This window comes from Panthera uncia (assembly GCF_023721935.1).
Source record: "Panthera uncia isolate 11264 chromosome B3 unlocalized genomic scaffold, Puncia_PCG_1.0 HiC_scaffold_1, whole genome shotgun sequence".
NCBI lineage: Eukaryota > Metazoa > Chordata > Mammalia > Carnivora > Felidae > Panthera > Panthera uncia.
The window spans coordinates 38,817,976-38,837,737 of record NW_026057582.1 but is presented as its reverse complement, the minus strand read 5'-3'; the positions used below and the strand labels follow the sequence as shown (position 1 = coordinate 38,837,737).

The 19,762-nt window shown below is 36.1% G+C and overlaps 1 protein-coding gene across 2 annotated transcripts in view; it reads left to right on the top strand.

Moving 5' to 3' along the window:
- Window positions 1-19,762, top strand: part of MNAT1 (MNAT1 component of CDK activating kinase) — a 230,312-nt gene that overhangs the window by 75,005 nt on the left and 135,545 nt on the right. For both annotated transcript variants that reach the window (XM_049611534.1, XM_049611533.1), the window contains exons 4-6: window positions 3,111-3,214; window positions 10,177-10,317; window positions 15,713-15,838. In XM_049611534.1, coding sequence (XP_049467491.1) covers window positions 3,111-3,214; window positions 10,177-10,317; window positions 15,713-15,838 — 371 coding nt within the window. The remainder of the gene's footprint in view (window positions 1-3,110; window positions 3,215-10,176; window positions 10,318-15,712; window positions 15,839-19,762) is intronic.

Genomic DNA, 19,762 nt, shown 5'->3' with positions numbered 1-19,762 from the left:
GCTGTATTAATTTACATTCCCACCAACAGTATATGAGGGTTCCTTTTTCTCTGCATCTTTGCCGACACTTGTTATTTCTTTCTGTTTTGATTTTAGCCATTCTGATAGGTGTAAGGTGATATCTCATTGTGGTTTTGGTTTGCATTTCCCTGATGATTAGGGATGTTGAACATCTTTTCATGTGTCTGTTAGCCATTGGTATATCTTCTTTGGAAAAATGTTCATTTAGGTCCTCTGCCTGTTTAAACAAAATTTTTTTTACTGTTTATTTTTGAGAGAGAGAGAAAGAGAGTGCTAGCAGGGGAGGGGCAGAGACAGAGGGAGACATAGAATCTGAAGTAGGCTTCAGGCTCCAAGCTGTTAGCACAGAACCTGATGCAGGACTCGAACTCATGAACTGTGAGATCATGACCTGAGCTGAAGTCGGATGCTTAACTGACTGAACCACCCAGGTGCCCCTCCTCTGCCTATTTTCAATTGGATTATTTGGGTTTTTTTGGTGTTGAGTTGTATCAGTTTTTTATAAATTTTATATATTAACCCCTTATCAGATATATCATTTGCAAATACCTTCTCTCATTCAGCAGGTTGACTTTTTGTTTTGTTGATGTTTTTTTTTCACTGTGCAAAAAGCTTTTTATTTTGATGTAGTCCCAGTAGTTTATTTTGGCTTTTGTTTCCTTTGCCTTAGGAGACACATCATATGATTTCACTTATATGTGGAATCTGAAAAAACAAACAAAAAGTGGAATCAAACTGATAAAAATAGAGAACAAACTGATCATTGCCAGTAGGGAGGGGGTGAGGGGATGGGTAACATGGGTGAATGGGGGTAGGAGATACAGGCTTCCAGTCATGGAATGAATAAGTCATAGGAATAAAAGGTACAACATATGGAATATAGTCATTGGTGTTGTAATAGGGTTGCATGGTGACAGTTGATAGCTAAACTTGTGGTGAGCATATCATAACATTTGGTTGTTGAATCACTGTGTTGTACATCTGAAACTAATATAACATTATGTGTCAACTGTACTCAAATAAGAAAAAAAAAGAACAAGTAAAAGCAAAAAGTCAAGCAACTATTTGAGATGGTTATTAAAGGAAAGAGTGAGACAGGGCTCACTGTTTCACTTAAAGACATGGCTTAGAGCATAGTTGTTTAGGGTAGATGAAACCTGTTTATAGAACAAGCAGGAAGTAGGGAAAAGTAATTGGTGAAGGGATAGAATAGGTAATAATGGATGGAAAAGATTACAGAAGAAGCCCAGGCAGGTCTGAATTGAATTATGGAACAGGAGAATCTTAATAATACGGATTTTTCTTTTTTTTTTCTTTTTTTTATTTAAACAAAAAAAATTTTTTTTTAACATTTATTTATTTTTGAGAGAGAGAGAGAGAGCATGAACAGGGGAGGGTCAGAGAAAGAGGGGGACACAGAATCTGAAACAGGCTCCAGGCTCTGAGCTGTCAGCACAGAGCCCGACGCCGGGCTCGAACCCATGGACCACGAGATCATGACCTGAGCCAAAGTCAGACACTTAACCGACTGAGCCACCCAGGCGCCCCTGGATTTTTCTTTAGACAGGCTGATGCAAACACAGTAACATGTGGGGTAGTGTGGTGGTACTTTATGATATGAATTTGTATGTACCAAAAGAGTTTCTTATTTTTAAAATTTATTTTTGAGAGAGAGAGAGAGCGTGCACGAAAAGGGGAGGGGCAGAGAATCCAAAGTGGGCTCTGTGCTGACAGCATAGAGCCCGATGCAGGGCTCAAACTCATGAACTGTGAGATCATAACCTGAGCCAGAGTTGGACGCTTAACTGACTGAGCCTCCCAGGTGCCCTGTACCAAAAGAGTTTTTTGGTTGTTATTCAGAGTATTATATTGACACTTTGATTTGTATAGGTAAACTTAGAAGGGAGTAAGGCATTATTTTGAGTCAGAATTATATAAAAAATTATAAAATTATTAAATAATTATACATTAAAAAATCTAACTCATTGAAAATTTATCATCTTTTTTTGTTTTTTTAAAATTTTTTTTTAATGGTTTATTTATTTTTGAGACAGAGAGAGACAGAGCATGAGCAGGGAGGGGCAGAGAGAGAGGGAGACACAGAATCCGAAGCAGGCTCCAGGCTCTGAGCTGTCAGCACAGAGCCCGATGTGGGGCTCGAACCCACGAACCACGAGATCATGACCTGAGCCGAAGTCGGACGCCCAACCGACTGAGCCACCCAGGCGCCCCTACCATCATCTTTTTTGAACATACCTCAGTGGCTTCTCTTATGAAATAGTTTCAGTCTTAAGTTTTGGTGCCAGTTTATCCTTTACCTTCCTGGTTAATTTTTAACTGCTATCTATATCATTTTATTTATTAAAAAATTTTTTTAATGTTTATTTATTTTTGAGAGAAAGAAAGAGAGCAGAGAAGGGGTAGAGAGAGAGGCAGACACAGAATCTGAAGCAGGCTCCAGTCTCTGAGCTGACAGCTCAGAGCCCGATGTGGGGCTCGAGTGCGAGATTATGACCTGAGCTGAAGTTGGACGCCTAACTGACTGAGCCACCACGTGCCCCTATATCATGCTTCTTTACATCTAGACTATAGGGACCATTGGAATGCGAATTAAACTTGTTTTTGTTTTCTATAAGTTATATAATTATATAATATTTTTTATTCTGTTGGATAAATTTTCTCTTTGTAGAGCACAGATTCTTTTCAGTTTTGATTCTGACTAGTATAATAGATCCCAGACTTACTCTTTATATTTAAATAATTTAAGTAATCTTTTATGTACTTTTAAAGTTAGAATGGGGACTTTAAAAATCAAATCTAATATGATTATGACAAACACGTATCTTAGGTTTTCTGGGGTGATTCAGAGATTTAGATATTCTGTGTGATAGTCTGATAGTCTTTGGCTCTGAAAACATAGTTGCTGAACTAGAACTAGTTTCTAAAGTAGGTATTAGGTAAAAGGACATAAATATAGCTGTAAGTAATGACAATCTGATGAATTAAGTCAGTGTGATGAATTTTTTTTATTGTGACTCAAGATTTATATTAAAACTGTTTTTCATGTCATTGTTTCCTTTCTGATGCAGTTTTCAACTTGACCAATAATGTGGATTTGGACAACACCAAAAAGAAAATGGAGATGTACCAAAAGGAAAACAAAGATGTCATTCAGAAAAATAAGTTAAAGCTGGTTGGTTGCTAAGTATTTTCTTCTTTTGCTTTAGAAATGAATGTTTCCATCTGATTCCTGAAAAGCTATCTTCCTCTAAAACTAGTTAAAATTACAAAGAATTTAGCTGAAATCTAGGCCAGAAATACTATGTATATGTATATAGTATTTGTATATGTATACATATACATATGTGTGTATATGTATATGTACACACACATATATATGTGTGTATGTGTATTGTGTGTGTCTGTGTGTATATATATATATAGAGAGAGAGAGAGCGAGAGAGAGAGAGATGAATTGTGAGCATGCAGAGATTTAATTGTCCAACTTTTACAGTTTAGCTGTCATTTTTTTAATGCTGGGCTTTCCAGTTTTAGAGGAAAGTAGAGGTGATTATTTTTGAGGTACTTTGTCAGGAATTTGTGATCATTGGTAAAAATGATACAAGTCATATTTGGATCACATAGCTTGTGTTTTCATCTTGTGTTTAGAGGGACTTTCTCCTTATAGTCTTAGGAGTGTTTCATTTCAGTACTTCTTTCCTGCCATAAAGTTCTCAAGGGATTGACACTACATTCTAATTCCATTCATACCCAGCCTGGCTTCCTTAGAAACGTGTCTCATTTCTGAGAGGATCAGTGTGACATAAAAATTACTCTTTGCCCAGTAGCTTTCACTGAGTTAGAAGATACATGCAAAATAGGTATTCTTAGGTAACTTGTTCCATTAGTGCCATTTAACTCATTAATAGAAGGATGTTCCTTTTAAGTGAGTACTTTTTTTCATTCAGAGCTTTGAAGTTTTCATTTATTTATTTATTTTTAACGTTTATTTATTTTTGAGACAGAGAGAGACAGAGCATGAACGGGGGAGGGTCAGAGAGAGGGAGACACAGAATTTGAAACAGGCTCCAGGCTCTGAGCCGTCAGCCCAGAGCCCGATGCGGGGCTCGAACTCACGGACCGCGAGATTGTGACCTGGGCCCAAGTCGGCCACTTAACCGACTGAGCCACCCAGGCGCCCCTATTTATTTTTAGAGAGAGAGAGAGAGAGAGAGAGAGAGAGAGAGAGAGAGAGAGTGAGTGGGGGAGGGGCAGACGGGGAGAGAGAGAGAGAGAGTTTTTTTTTTTAATTTTGTTTTGAGAGAGAGAGAGAGAGAGCACGGGTGAGGGGCAGAGAGAGACAGAGAATGAATCTTAAGCAGGCTCCACGCTCAGCCTGATATGGAGCTCGATCTCACAACCCTGGGATTATGACCCGAGCCAAAGTCAAGAGTCACTGAACCTACTGAGCCACCCAGGCACCCCTCATTCAGAGTTTTAAGCTAGGAAATAATAGTGAGTGTTGCAGTAAAAGAATAATCTAATTTCGGTGAACTTTTTCTTCAAATGAAAACTTGCTTGGAATACTTTGGTTGAAGTGAAACCAAACTTTTCTTAGTGGGTAGAGGGATAGGCTGAATTCCCATCTGTTCAGTCTCTTTGTAGTATACCTTAGGCATCTTATTAGAGAATTCAAGATTCCTTAGAGTAATGTTATAAAAACCTGGTTGTGGATGATCATCATTGAAGGGTTTTAAACCAAGTGATAATGTATTGTCTTTGTTAGAATGAATATAGTGGTAAAAAAAAAAAATGAATATAGTGGTTTTGTGGAGGTTGAATTTGAGAGAATCGAGGTTGGAATTTGGGAAACCAATGGGAAATTATTGCAGTCATGTTGGTGGGTTCAGAGGTGACTTAAACAAAAAATGGAGAGGTGGGATGAATTGGAGAAACAGTTTGAGTTTAAAATAGCAAGTCCTATACTGATGGATTAGGAGTAGGAGGTGAAGGCAAAGGAGGTTGACTGGGTACCGTAGTGCCATGAGGAAGAACACAGAGACCTTTAATTTTCAACCTGTTTTCCTTCTCTCAGTCCATTACCTTCTTCTTCATTCCCACAGTGTTTGATTTTTTAATGATGGCTGTTGTCCCGGTTATTCAGTCAGCTAGTTAGCCAATCAATATTTATTGAGATCTGCTATGTCCAAGATGCTCATATATTCTATTTCAGTGAGAAAATTGAGGCTACCAGTTTCTCATTGTCAAAGATGATGAACTGTTGGTCTGAATCTCACTGGGCCTGTTGGCTGTGTTTGGTGTAGGCTTCTCCCTTGATAGGGAATCCCTCTTCCTTAACTTCTGTGGGGCCACTCCATTCTCCTCCTCGTCCTGCTGCCCTCACCTTCCCCGTTCAAGATTAGGAGACTTAAGCTTTCCTTCCTGACTCTAAAACATGGTTCCTTTCAGTGCTTCTCTCTATGAGTTAACCCTGTATACTAATTACTCTCAAATGTTTCTGCAGCACATTGTTTTTCTCCTGAGCTTGTAGAATTTTACTATGTAATATGTATACATATATGTACATGTATGTATATATGTATATGTATATATATGTATATATGTATATGTATATATATGTGTATATATATGTATGTATCGTTAATAGACATTTATTTCTTGATTATTATAGGCACTTTTAATTCAGCATTCCAGAGTTGAATTTTTAAATGTTTACCATTTGTTTCTCTTGCATTCTTTATCCGAGTGTTCAAGCCACATCTGGTCTGTCTTCCTATACTGTTGATAGTCTCTCCCCATCATTTTTCAAACCTGGTTCCTCCTCTAATTCTATTATTATTACCTTATTTAGAGCTCTCATCATTTCTTATCTGGGTATCGAAATGTTCTTCTAACCAGTTTTCCTGTCTTCAGTTATGATCCCATTGGTCTGAATACTTCACTGCTTCTAATCATCTTTCTAAAGTTATCCCTCAGATTTCCTTAATGACACAGATTTCCTTAGTATGGTTTGATGGATGCTCCATGATTTGTCCTCTGCTTTCCTTTCCAGTTTTATCTAGAGCTTTCCCCCACCCCCATACTTCATGACTTGGATATACTAAGCATTCCAGCTTTATTCATGTCTTTGCACCTTTGTTTTCTCTGCCCATATAGCTGTTCCACTCTCCAATGCGGGTAAATACCTACTGTTTCAAGTGTTTGCCTCAACCTCCTAGGTTTCCGAGAGCCACTGAAATAAATTACTAAAAAAGAAATTTAGAGTCTAGAAGTCTGAAATTAAGGTATCATCAAGGTCATGCTTTCTCTAAATGCTCTAGGGAAGAATCCTTCCTTGCCTCTTCTAGCTTCTGGTGGTTGTCAGAACCTTCAGTACCACTCTGATCTCTACCTTTGTCTCCACATGGCCTTCTCCCCTGTGTGTCTGTGTCTGAATTTCTAGTATGACCCCATCTTAATTTGATTATGTCTGCAAAGACCCTATTTCCAAATAAGGTCACTTTTACATGTACTAGGGGTTAAGACTTCAACATATATTTGGGGGGGGGGATACATTTAACCCATAATACTCCCTATGAAATCTTTTCTTTCTCTGTGTGTCCTTTTATCATTGCAAGGAGAATTTACCACTCTATCAATTCTCTTTTCACTGTATCTTGTTACACTTAATTGAGTATATGGCTCTATTTTACTATGTGGCTCATCTTTTTCTGCTTCTATGCCTCTAATCAAGTAGTTCACTTTTCCAGCCTTCATATCTCAGCCCCTGACTTTTTACATTTATTCCTACTAATCCTTCTAGATGAAGTTTGAATTCTCTTCTCCACTGGGGGGCCTGAATTAGAGTAGCGACCTTGGCAATAGAGAAGGAAACATTTGTAAAATTATAGGGAGCGATGCTAATAGGATGTAGAGACTGATTTAATTTAAGAGGAATGGGAGGGGGAGAGGGAGTAAATAGAGCTAAATTTGCAGTTTCAAATGAAGTTGACTGAGATGTAGGTGTGCACTTTGTGGACACAAGGAATATAGGTGTATGATCACTTTGGGAGGCCAGATGCTAAACTTATTTTGGATATAGTACTGAGTTTGAATTGTAGGTGAAATATCTTTTTGGTTGAGAACTTTGTTTTTTGGGAGTTTATCTAATGTGTGAACTAAAAAAAAAATCTAGTAAAGGGTTTTTGAAAAAAATTTTATTTAACTTATTTTTTTTAATTTACATCCATGTTAGCATATAGTGCAACAATGATTTCAGGAGTAGATTCCTTAATGCCCCTTACCAATTTAGCCCATCCTCCTTCCCATAACCCCTCCATTAACCCTCTGTTTGTTCACCATATTTAAGAGTCTCTTTATGTTTTTGTTTTTTGTTTTTGTTTGTTTTTTTTTTTAATTTTTTTTTTAATGTTTATTTATTTTTGAGACAGAGAGAGACAGAGCATGAACGGGGGAGGGGCAGAGAGAGAGGGAGACACAGAATCAGAAGCAGGCTCCAGGCTCTGAGCCATAAGCCCAGAGCCTGACGCCGGGCTTGAACTCACGGACCGCGAGATCGTGACCTGAGTTGAAGTCGGACGCTTAACCGACTGAGCCACCCAGGCGCCCCTCTCTTTATGTTTTTGTCTCCCTCCCTGTTTTTATATTATTTTTACTTCCCTTCCCGTGTGTTCATCTGTTTTGTAACTTAAAATTCTCTTATGAGTGAAGTCATATGATATTTGTGTTTCTCTGACTGACTAATTTCACTTATCATAATACACTCTAGTTCCATCCACATAGTTGCAAATGGCAAGTTTTGTTCTTTCTGATTACTGAGTAATACTCCATTGTATCCATATACCACATCTTCTTTATCCATTCATCCATTGCTGGACATTTGGGCTCTTTTTATACTTTGGCTATTGTTGATAGTGCTGCTATAAACATTGGGGTGCATGTGCCCCTTCGAAACAGCACATCTGTATCCCTTGAATAAATACCTAGTAGTGCAACTGCTGGGTCATAGGGTAGTTCTATTTTTCATTTTTTGAGGAACCTCCATTCTGTTTTCCAGAGTGGCTGAACCAGTTTGCATTCCCACCAGCAGTGCAAAAGAGATCCTCTTTCTCCTCATCCTCGCCAACATCTGTTGTTGCCTGAGTTGCTAATGTTAGCCATTCTGACAGGTGTGAGGTGGTATCTCATTGTGGTTTTGATTTGTATTTCCCTGATGATGAGTGATGTTGAGCATTTTTTCATGTGTCGGTTGGCCATCTGGATGTCTTCTTTGGAGAAGTGTCTATTCATGTCTTTTGCCCATTTCTTCACTGGATTATTTGTTTTTTGGGTGTTGAGTTTGATAAGTTCTTTATAGATTTTGGATCCTAACGCTTTATCTGATATGTCATTTGCAAATGTTTTCTCCCATTCCGTTAGTTGCCTTTTAGTTTTGCTGATTGTTGCCTTCGCTTTGCAGAAGCTTTTTATTTTGATGAGGTCCCAATAGTTCATTTTTGCTTTTGTTTCCCTTGCCTCTGGAGACATGTTAAGTAAGAAGTTCCTGCGGCCAAGGTTAAAGAGGTTCTTGCCTGCTTTCTCCTCAAGGATTTTGATGGCTTCCTGTCTTATATTTAGGTCTTTCATCCATTTTGAGTTTATTTTTGTGTATGGTGTAAGAAAGTTGTCCAGGTTGATTTTTCTGCATCTCTCTGTCCAGTTTTCCCAGCACCACTTGCTGAAGAGACCGTCTTTATTCCATTGGATATTCTTTCCTGCTTTGTCAAAGATTAGTTGGCCATACATTTGTTGGTCCATTTCTGGGTTCTCTATTCTATTCCATTGATCTGAGTGTCTGCTTTTGGGCCTGTACCATACTGTCTTGATGATTTCAGCTTTGTAATACAGCTTGAAGTCCGAAGGGTTTTAAATATTATTTTAAATATAAATATATTTTTCTCTGAGGTGTCTGCTATTCATATATTTACAATGCTCAAACCTATTATGCTCTCTTCCTCCGTTCTGCATTTACCTCAAGGTGCCATAAATTCTCAATGTTCTGTCAAAGTAAAAAAAAAAAAGAAAGAGCTTTAAAATAAAGCCATTTAGATTTTACTGTATTTTTCATTCATAAGAATGAAAGAACAAAGACTATGTATAGTATTGCTTTTTTTTTTTTTTTTTTTTTTTAATTTTTTTTTTAACATTTATTTATTTTTGAGACAGAGAGAGACAGAGCATGAACGGGGGAGGGTCAGAGAGAGGGAGACACAGAATCTGAAACAGGCTCCAGGCTCTGAGCTATCAGCACAGAGCCTGACGCGGGGCTCGAACTCACGGACCGCGAGATCATGACCTGAGCTGAAGTCGGCCGCTTAACCGACTGAGCCACCCAGGCGCCCCTGTATAGTATTGCTTTTAAGCATGACTTTAAGTTGGAATAAATTTCAGAGCCTGGAATTATTTAATATTTCCGAGGCACTCCATAAAAGGAGAATGAGTAGAACTATAGTTCATTCTGTTTACATATTAGCTTTGAATTTTGAATTTTTCAGTGCACAAAGAAGACTTGAAATTTATATGCTTATGTTAGAAAATAATTTCAGTTTTTTGCAACATGATGATGTTTGGAACTCTAGCATCATAAAGACTTATTTCAGCTTAGGGAAAAGAAGCTTAGGACATTGATAACTTTTCATTACCTAGAATGTTCTGGAAATTGTTTCTATTAAATAAGTCAGTCCTTTCAATGGAGTGTTTCAGTTGGTAGTTCTGTATGTAGATTGTCTCTGTTGTTTTTATTGGGTTTTCTTTTTGTTTTTCTTGTTAAATCCTCTAAAATGAATTACTCAAAACTATCTGTAATAATGATCAATAAATAAATTCTTTATTAAACACATTTCCTACAGCTCTGCAACTGAGTGAAGTGTACTTGTTTAGGTGTTAGTTAAATGATAGGTGTCATTCTCTTTCATAGTAACATGTCCATGTGAAATAATAAAATGAACTCTAGTTCCTGCAGAGTAGAATTGCTGCTCTATTAAACTCTTAAGTGACTAGTATGTTTTATGTATCCAGAAAGTGTCGGAGTGCAGTAAAGGATTGATTTTGGTTACTAAATTTATTCCATGCTATATATAAAAATTTCTGTTTTAGACTCGGGAACAGGAGGAATTGGAAGAAGCTTTAGAGGTAGAAAGACAGGAAAATGAACAAAGAAGACTGTTTATTCAAAAAGAAGAACAACTGCAGCAGATTCTAAAAAGGAAGAACAAGCAAGCTTTTTTAGATGAACTGGTATGTAATAATGCTAAATGTCTTGAACAAATCATTAGTATTCAGAGTTTATTTTTCCTTTTTATTATGCTGGATAATGGCATTTAAATGGCATTTTTACTGGCATATTCAGTGCTGGTGTATTCAACTTCTATTCCTTTATTAAAAAAACCCCATTTTGTCAATATCCGTTTTATTTTTAGATGAAAGAGCAATGTAACTGATGTAAGGCAGTGTACTATTAATAGGTTATTTATGTTTTTAAGCTTACTGATGAAAATGCTTTGTTTTTAAGGCAATTTTCTCCTGATTAACACTGGCTTTCTTATAACTAGCCTATTTTCAAGTGTTTTGGCTTCATGTGAAATTTATAGTGATTCTATTTACTCTGTGAGAACCATGTTTCATATTTTTGCATGAGAAAGAATGTATTTGAAAGAAATGGCAGTGTTTTGCAAATTGTGTTTTCCAATAATTAGCTCCTCAAGTAGTCATCATTGTTAGATAATAGCAGTAATAATAACTAAGGCTTCGGAAATGTTTCACAGATTTGATGGTATATTATTTGATGCTTATAACCTAGGGTGATAATATAAAATCACAGTAGAAATGGTCCTTTCCAGGAAAGTCTTTTGCATTCTTCCCTTTCCTTTTTTGTCCACATAATTAATTTCTATGTAGTGGTAACATACTTTAATTCGTCAATCTAGTTGATGTGGTATTTGTAACTCTATGATTAGGTAAATGTGTATGTGTATATTTTTCTACCATTCTTTTGGCCAAACGTCAGCTGACCAGGAATAAAAAGAGAAAACAAGATAATTAAATTAGAAGTAGGTGAGAAAGTAAGGAAAAGTAAGAGTAAGGGCATTAATGAGGCTTAGATAGAAAATGTGTTTCATAAACCCTATCTACTTTGTGTAAGTGGAATGTAAATTTGGTTCTAAAAATAAAGACAGCATATAAAATAGAATATATTTTTCTTAGTGATTTCCACTAATTTTTCTTGAAACCATTGTCAGTTGTGCCTTTAACAGTTGAAATGACACATGTATTTTACCTTTTTTTGTTGACATGAATTTTGTGAAAATTGAAAACTTTAAAGAATGAATTAGTAAATACTGATGTTCTAATTATTTTATTGAAAGGTTCTTTCCCCCATCATTTTATACAAAGAGGGACATACTTTTCCTTGGTAATGCTTCTCCTTTATACAATTAATTGAATTAATTCAAAATAGAACTTAGACATGAAATGAATATGTACTTTAATATTTAAAAAATATTGCATCTAGTATAAAGAGATTTTAGATTTAATTTTGAGGTTAGCTGGCTCTGCATAGCAATTATTCTTTGCGTATTTTTTTAGTCCTCAAAGTAATGTTTTGCTGCCTCATTGAGTGCTATTGGCATGACGCTCCCCTTTAATTCAGTGGGGCATGAAGCAAGATGTAAAACTGCCAATGTTGTACATTGTGTATAAGCTGGAGTTAATATTGGTTTTTGTGAGACCTCCCCCCAAACTCCGTGCAACTTCCTGTTTTCTTCACCTGCAAGTCATTATTGCACATACTTTCTTCACTGTTTAGAGCATGTAACATGGTGGTTAAATAATCGTTAGAAATTTACTGTATTCATTAGACCAATTAATTACAACAGATTGTTTTTAAATATTAGTACATTTTGAATTTTCGGTTTCCTAATTTTATTTTTAAAAATTCTCTGTTACTTTAATTTTTAAATGATCATTCATTGTTTCTGTTAAAATGTTAATGTATGTTTAGTTCTTATTGACTAATAGAAAGAATTTATTAAATTTCTTTTTGTCTTCCTGAATCCTTAATAAGTAAAAAACACACTTTGTTTCTTTTTCTATGTATATTTGTGTGTTAGATTCTATGAAAAAGATAATATTGGCATTTGTAAATATGTCTAGAAGCTTAAATCTTAGAATTGTTCTCTGGATCTAATTTAGGCAACAAGCACTACTTATTAAGAATTTTTTTTCTCCTGTTTTTGGGTTTGATTCTTGTGCTAATGGTCACTCTTTAACCTTTAAAAAGCATTACATTATACTGTATGTGACAGATTTTAATGTTATGGTCTTAATGTTTATGACTTAGCATTTACCATAATGTTGCCTAAAAAGTCCATTTATTTAATCCTAACTGTAAATTCAGTTTTTTTTAACAGTTTGGAAAAAGATTTTTAAACAGGTCCTAACTTATTAAATCTTTTTATATTCCTGTTTGAAAATTTTCTTCAGTTTATGTCTTAAATTTTGTTAAGGGCTAATACTATCAAAATCCAGTAGCTGATTTTTATTAGAAATATTGTTTGCCAGATGGCTTGCTTAAAGTCAGTTAAAATAATCTTTAAAAAGTGGTCATTATAAAGCTTTTAATGAGTATTACAGGCAGTCTTATTAAAATTTCTTTAAATATTACACAGTATACCTTCAGGCAATTAATGAGGTTTAGAGAACCTTTCAAGATAAACTGAAAAGCTAAGAAAAATGAAATAACTTGCTAAGGCTGAATCTGCATTTTATGTATTCTTGAGAGCATGTATATTCCCATAGTTTTTTTTTTTACTCCATTGATTGATTTTTATTGTTGTTAGAGCTCCTGCTTAATTCTTTTTTTTTTTTTAATGTGTATTTACTTTTTGAGAGAGAGAGAGAGAGAGAGAGAGTGCGCATGCAGGGGAGGGGCAGAGAGAGAGGGAGAGAGCAATCCCAAGCAGACTCTGCACCATCAGTGCAGAGCCCGATGTGGGGCTCAAACTCACGAACCTTGAGATCATGACCTGAGGTGAAACCAAAAGTTGGACAATTAACTGCCTGAGCTCCTGTTTAATTCTAACTTAACTTTCACAAAGATTTTCAGGCTTCAAAGTTTTGAGTGCTAAAATGGAATGAAGCAGATTTGAAGTAAATTGTATGCCTTAATGTCAAAATTGGTTTTAGATTCCTAGAATGTTTATTTTTTATTGAATTTCAGCTGTTTTACCAAGGCATTTTAATGTTCAGGGCCTTTTATGTGAAAGTGAAACCAGGATTAAAACAGGCCCAAGTATTGATTAGCAACTTTTTTGAAGTGAGCCCATTGTCTTGCTTTTACATAAGGACTTTCACTTAGAGTAAATACCAGGTATGGAAGAGTATTTGAATTCACTTAGAGTATAGATTGAGGAGGAATGCCAAGAAATTTAGTTTTCTTCTGTTAATTTTTACATATGAAAAGGCAGTAATGGGTTTTAAAAGATGTTTTGGTCCACAGTCCATTTAAATTCTCTCTTAATTTTACGTTTAATTATAAAATTCTTAATGAACATCTAGAATAGCTGCAGGAATTCACAGCAATACTGTTGCTAATGCATAACTGATGCTTTATTGCAGAGTATGAAAGGTGTTTAAGTATATTCTCAATAGTATATATTTCATTCATTCTCCTTTATTATTATTTTTTAAATTAAAACAATTTTTTAAATGTTTATTTTTGACAGAGGGAATAAGTGGGGGAGGGGCAGAGAGAGAGGTAGACAGAGGATCCAAAGCGGGCTCTGTGCTGACAGCACCGAGTCTGATGCAGGACTTGAACCCATGAACTGTCTGTCTGAGCCGAAGTCAGATGCTTAACTGACTGAGTCACCCATGCGCCCCTCTAATGTTTTTTTTAATTTATTTATTTTTGAGAGAGACAGAGTATGAGCAGGGGAGGGGCAGAGAGAGAGAGACACAGAATCTGAAGCAGGCTCCAGGCTCTGAGCTGTCAGCACAGAGCCTGATGCGGGACTCGAACTCAGAAACCGGGAGATCATGACCAGAGCCTAAGTCGGACACTTAACTGAGTGAGCCACCCAAGTGCCCCTATTTTCCTTTATTATTGCTAAAGGCCCCAAGGCTATATTTTATAAATAAAATTTGTGTTCCTCCATTTAAAAAATTTAAATCTTTGTAACATTGCTCTTGCAAAGCACTTCTGTTACCAAGTCTTGAGGTACAGATTTATGCTAGGACAATTCTGTTGAAATAATTTGCTTTTTATTTGAATTACTTCTGTACTATAGACAAAAAAGTTCCTTTAAATTTTTTTTTTTTTTTAACGTTTATTTATTTTTGAGACAGAGAGAGACAGAGCATGAATGGGGTAGGGTCAGAGAGAGGGAGACACAGAATTGAAACAGGCTCCGGGCTCTGAGCTGTCAGCACAGGGGCCCGATGCGGGGCTCGAACTCACGGACCGCGAGATCGTGACCTGAGCCGAAGTCGGCGCTCAACCGACTGAGCCACCCAGGCGCCCCAAAAGTTCCTTCAAATATGTTAACTACATTTGTGCCTAAAAAATTGTATAAAGTTGTTAGATTTGGAAAGAAAATTAGATTCTGCTGTATGTTTACTTTCATACTAGGGAATGTTTAACAATATAGTCTTTCCAGGATTAAGTTCTGGGTTGTTATTATTTTAAAAATCTCTAGGCCATTTGAAAAATATGTCTGTTTTCATAGATAGACTTGGTATAGACTCAATATCTATAGGTATAGATAGAAATGTGTTTGTAATCTTCATTTTTGTTTACAGATATAAAGTACTGTGTGTATATTATCTCCTTCCTTCTGCATGTGTTTCTGTGTTCTTATTTAACTGAAAACTCGGGAAGGAAAAAGTCTGGATATGTTTAGTTTAGACCTTAGTTCCACAGCATGTGGAAGAACATGTAAGAGAACTTCATGTTAAACAGGATAAATGCATCTGCATGTAAGAATTAGTATCATTGCTTGTGTCATTCATATGTATATATGCAGATTTATGTAAATAGTAGCCCTCTTTTAGTGTCAATATAAGGTATTAAAATAAATATTTGCTATCATTTTGTCAATTAAAAAAATTTAGACTTAATTTCTAAAAATAAGTTCAGTAAAGGAGAGAATATATTTTTGGTTGTACTTAACAATCGTTCTATTGTGCAAAACAGAACAAGGATCATTTCCAAACGGCCTCAGGTGAAATCTAATGGGAAACAATTTCAAACTGGTCTGAATTCACTGGTAGAAGAATGTGTCTTAGATAAACATCTGATCTACGTTATAGTACTTTGTATTACTCTTTTTGTGATTAGCTTTTAATTTTTTTTTATTTTAATAAATATGGTTGGCTTTGCTAGATGAAATAAGACCCTATTGTCTTTAATGTGGATTTTATAAAAATACTTTTTTGCAGGTTATTTTGATTTATGAATCTCAAACAGCCTTTTCTTATTATGGAATGTTAAAATTTTTTGTGAAGTGTTCTCCATAAAGTGAATATTTAGGTTGACATCAAGTGCTTATGAAAGGGCATAATTTAAAATGAAGGACTTGTTGCTCATTAGTTTTTCCTTTTTAACTTTCATGTTGCACTTTAACTTTTCTTACAGGAGAGTTCAGATCTCCCTGTTGCTCTACTTTTGGCTCAGCATAAAGATAGATCTACCCAGTTGGAAATGCAACTTGAGAAACCTAAACCTATAAAACCAGTGACATTTTCCACAGGCATCAAAATGGTAAGCTGTATTTTAATGGCTTGTTTGAAAGATATATTTCAAGGATTGCAGTTTATAATTTTATATTGATTTTTACAGATAAACTGGAAGGTTCAGATGTTTAAGAACAGTATTTGATCTAGGCTAGACATCTAGAAACATGAATATGTGTAGTGTAAGGAAAATGGAAAGTAATAAATAATTCTCAAAGTACATGACACAGTTTTGTTGTACATGATACTGGGTTTGTATATTTTTTTCTTTTTCTACATAAATTTTAAGCTTGTAGTGTAGGAAAACATTCTTAAAAGAAAATACAGAGTTCTGGTTTCTCATATGGCATGTAAGAAGCTTGGATGTTGCCAACTCATAATAACAAGTCAAAAGCTGAGCACAGTGAAAAATCAACAACTTTTCTTAGATCCATAAATGAAGAGAGATCAAAAGGCAAACCGCTGCCCTCAAAATTAGAGAGATCGACAGAGAATACAGTGTATCACAACTTACCAGGGCAGTCACCTCACCAGGAACCAGTACTCCTATAGGGAAATCTGATTGTAATTGATAAATTGTTGGAGGCTCAGTGTGGACAACTCTGAGAGTTTAAAACTCCATGGAGGAACCAGTCATTGAGGGCCCCCACACTTTTTTGTGTGTTACCTCTTGCACCTCTACGAGATTCTCTAGTGAATATTAGAGAAAAATCCCCTCTTGTTTCTGGCAGAGGAAAGGGAAATGGAACAGTTTTGAAATATACCAGTGCATTCTGTTCTTAATAAGGCCTACCCTCAGGAGAAACTATTTCATCAGAGCCTAAACTGCTGGAGTTTATCAGAACCTACCTGATGCAGGGGAAGGGAAATACTCAATTCCAGCTGCTCAGGCCTTCTGTATGGGAGGAGGGAAATAACATAACTTCAGCCCACTCTAACCATCTTGCCCCACCTAAGAGGAGGAGGGAGGGACTGAGAAGCACATGTGAAGTTCATAGTTTAGAAGCACAGGCTGTCTAAAAGGCTGAGACCTAATCATAGAACTATAAAATGTGCTACCAACCCCCACACCTCACCACCACATTGCTTAAGTCCTATTTATAGTAGTTCCTTTTTCCCAGTCCATCATGCCTTAGCTATCAAGAAAAAAAAATGATAAAACATACTAAAAGGCAGAAAACAGAGTTGGAAGAGACAGAGCCAGCCTCAGAACCAGGCTCAGATATGGCAGGGATGTTGGAATGATCAGACTGGGAATTTAAAACAATTGTGATTAATATGCTAAGGATGCTAATGGATAAAGTAGACAACATACAAGATCAGATGGGCAGTGGCGAGGAGGGGGATGGAAATTCTGAGAAAGAACCAAAAAGAAATGCTAGACAAAAAAACACTAACACAAATGAGGCATACCTTTGATGGGCTCATTAATAGATTAGATACCCCTGATGAAAGAATCTTTGAGCGAGAAGATACACCAATAGACTCCTTGAAAACTGAAAACCAAAGAGAAGAAGACTGGAAACAGACAAAAAACCAGAACAATATCGAAGGACTATGGGATGACTACAAAAGTATACCACAGGGGCGCCTGGGTGGCTCAGTTGGTTAAGCGTCCGACTCTTGATTTCTGCTCAGGTCATGATCTCACAGTTTGTGAGTTTGAACCCCATGTCAGGATCTGCACTGACAGTGCAGAGCTTGCTTGTGATCCTCTCTCTCTCTCTCTCTCTCTCTCTCTCTCTGCCCATCCCCTGCTTGTGCTCTCTCTCTGGCTCTCTCTCAAAAGAAAAAAGAAGAAAAAAGTTGTACCGCTTGCATAATGGAAATACCAGAAAGAGAAGAATGAGAAAAAGGCACAGAAGAAATATTTGAAATGGTAACAAGTGAGAATTTCCCCCAAATTAACATCAGAAACAAAACCTAAGATCCAGAAAGCTCAGAGAACACTAAGTAGGATAAATGCTCAAAAAACTATGCCTAGGCACATCATTTTCAAATTACAGGAAATTGAAGATAAAAAATCCTGAAGCAGCCGGAGGGGGAAAAATACCTTACCTATAGAGGAGCAAAGACAAGTATTATATCTGGCTTCTCCTCAGAAACCACACAAACAAGAAGAGAATGGTGTGTAATATAAGATGATGAGTGAAAAAACCCACCAACCTAGAGTAATGCACCTTGCAAAATTATCTTTTAAAACTGAGTCAGGACGCCCAGGTGGCTCAGTCGGTTGAGCATCCAACTCCTGGTTTCAGCTCAGGTCATGATCTTGTGGTTTGTGAGATCGAACCCTGTATTAGGCTCTGCACTGACAGCGTGGAACCTGCTTGGGATTCTCTATCAGCCCCTCCCCTGCTAGTGCTTGCGTGCGCTCTCTCTCTTTCAAAATAAACATTTAAAAAAAAGTGAAGGAGAAATAAAGGTTATCAGACAAACAAACAAAAAAAAGGTATTGTTTGTCAGTAGACCTTCCTTGAAAGAAGTGTTAAAAGAAGTTCTTTTAGAGCCAAGGAAAATGAAATAGGTCAGAAGCTAAGATGTAAAAAAGGAAAGGAAGAGCATAAGAGAAGAAATAAGTTAAGACAGAATAAAAACTTACATTTTTGTTCTTATTCTAACAGATAAGTCTAATAGCAATATTATATTTGAGTATGTTTGTTTATGTGTGTCTGTATATACACACATGCTTATATATAAGTGCAATGAATGACAGTGGTAATGCAAGAGACAGGAGGAAGCAATTAGAATTATTTTATTATTATGAGGCACTCACAGCAATGTTTTCCTCCCCAACTGCCCATTCAGCTGATTTTTGATTTTTAAAATTGCCTACCTTGTTTGTCATATGTGTGCCACCAATTAGATTATAAACATCTTGAGGGCAGAGGCTGCATATTTTAACTTCATTCATGAGTATGTGGGTACTTGGACAATATAAAATATTCATAATTCATTTTAAATTTATAAATTTTGGAAATAACACATTTTCAAATAATGTAAAGAAAAACATTACTCATTAAGGAATTACAAAAGCTTTTAAGAAACAATATAGAGAAAAGAAAATGGGCATGGAAAGACTCAGATGCAATGGGATTAAACTTCAGCTTTACCACTTACTACGTGTGTGTGCATGGGTAAGAGATTTCTTTACTCTTTCTGAGTTTGTTTCCTCATTGGTAAAGCTGAAATAAATTTCACTTTATGTGATTGTTTGGAAGATTAAAACGTATGTATAAAATGTTCACTAAGTGCAACTTTAATGTTATCAGTAGTGTTTATTATAGTTAAATATCTAAGTGAGTTGCATTATAATTTATTTACATTGTGTAATTAGGTAATACATATTTTAGGATTCTTGAATTTGAGGGAATTTTATGATATTTTTGGCATTTTTATGCTTTGTAAATCTGTGGTGGTGCTGTGATCATAGTGGTTTTTTTTTTTATTTTTAATTTTTTACATGTTTATTTTTGAGGGGCACCTGGGTGGTTCAGTCATTTAAGCATCTGACTCTTGGTTTCAGCTCAGGTCATGATCTCACAGTTCGTGAGTTTGAGCCCCACATTGGGCTCTACACTGACAGCACAGAGCCTGCCTGGGATTCTCTCTGTCTCTCCCTCTGCCCCTCCCCTGCTTGCTATCTCTTTCACTCTCTCTCAAAATAAATAAATAAATAAATAAATAAACAAACAAACAAACAAACAAAAAAATAAATGTTTATTTTTGAGAGAGAGAGGCAGAGAGAGAGGGAGATGCAGAATCCGAAGCAGTCTCCAGGCTCTGACCTGTCAGCACAGAGTGCTGTGGGGGGCTCCAACTCAGGAACTGCGAGATCATGACCTGAGCCAAAGTTGGACACTTAAATGACTGAGCCAGGTGCCTGCTATGATCACAGTGTTTTAAAGCTCTTTAAAATTTATTTGTTTGTTTGTTTGTTTATTTATTTATA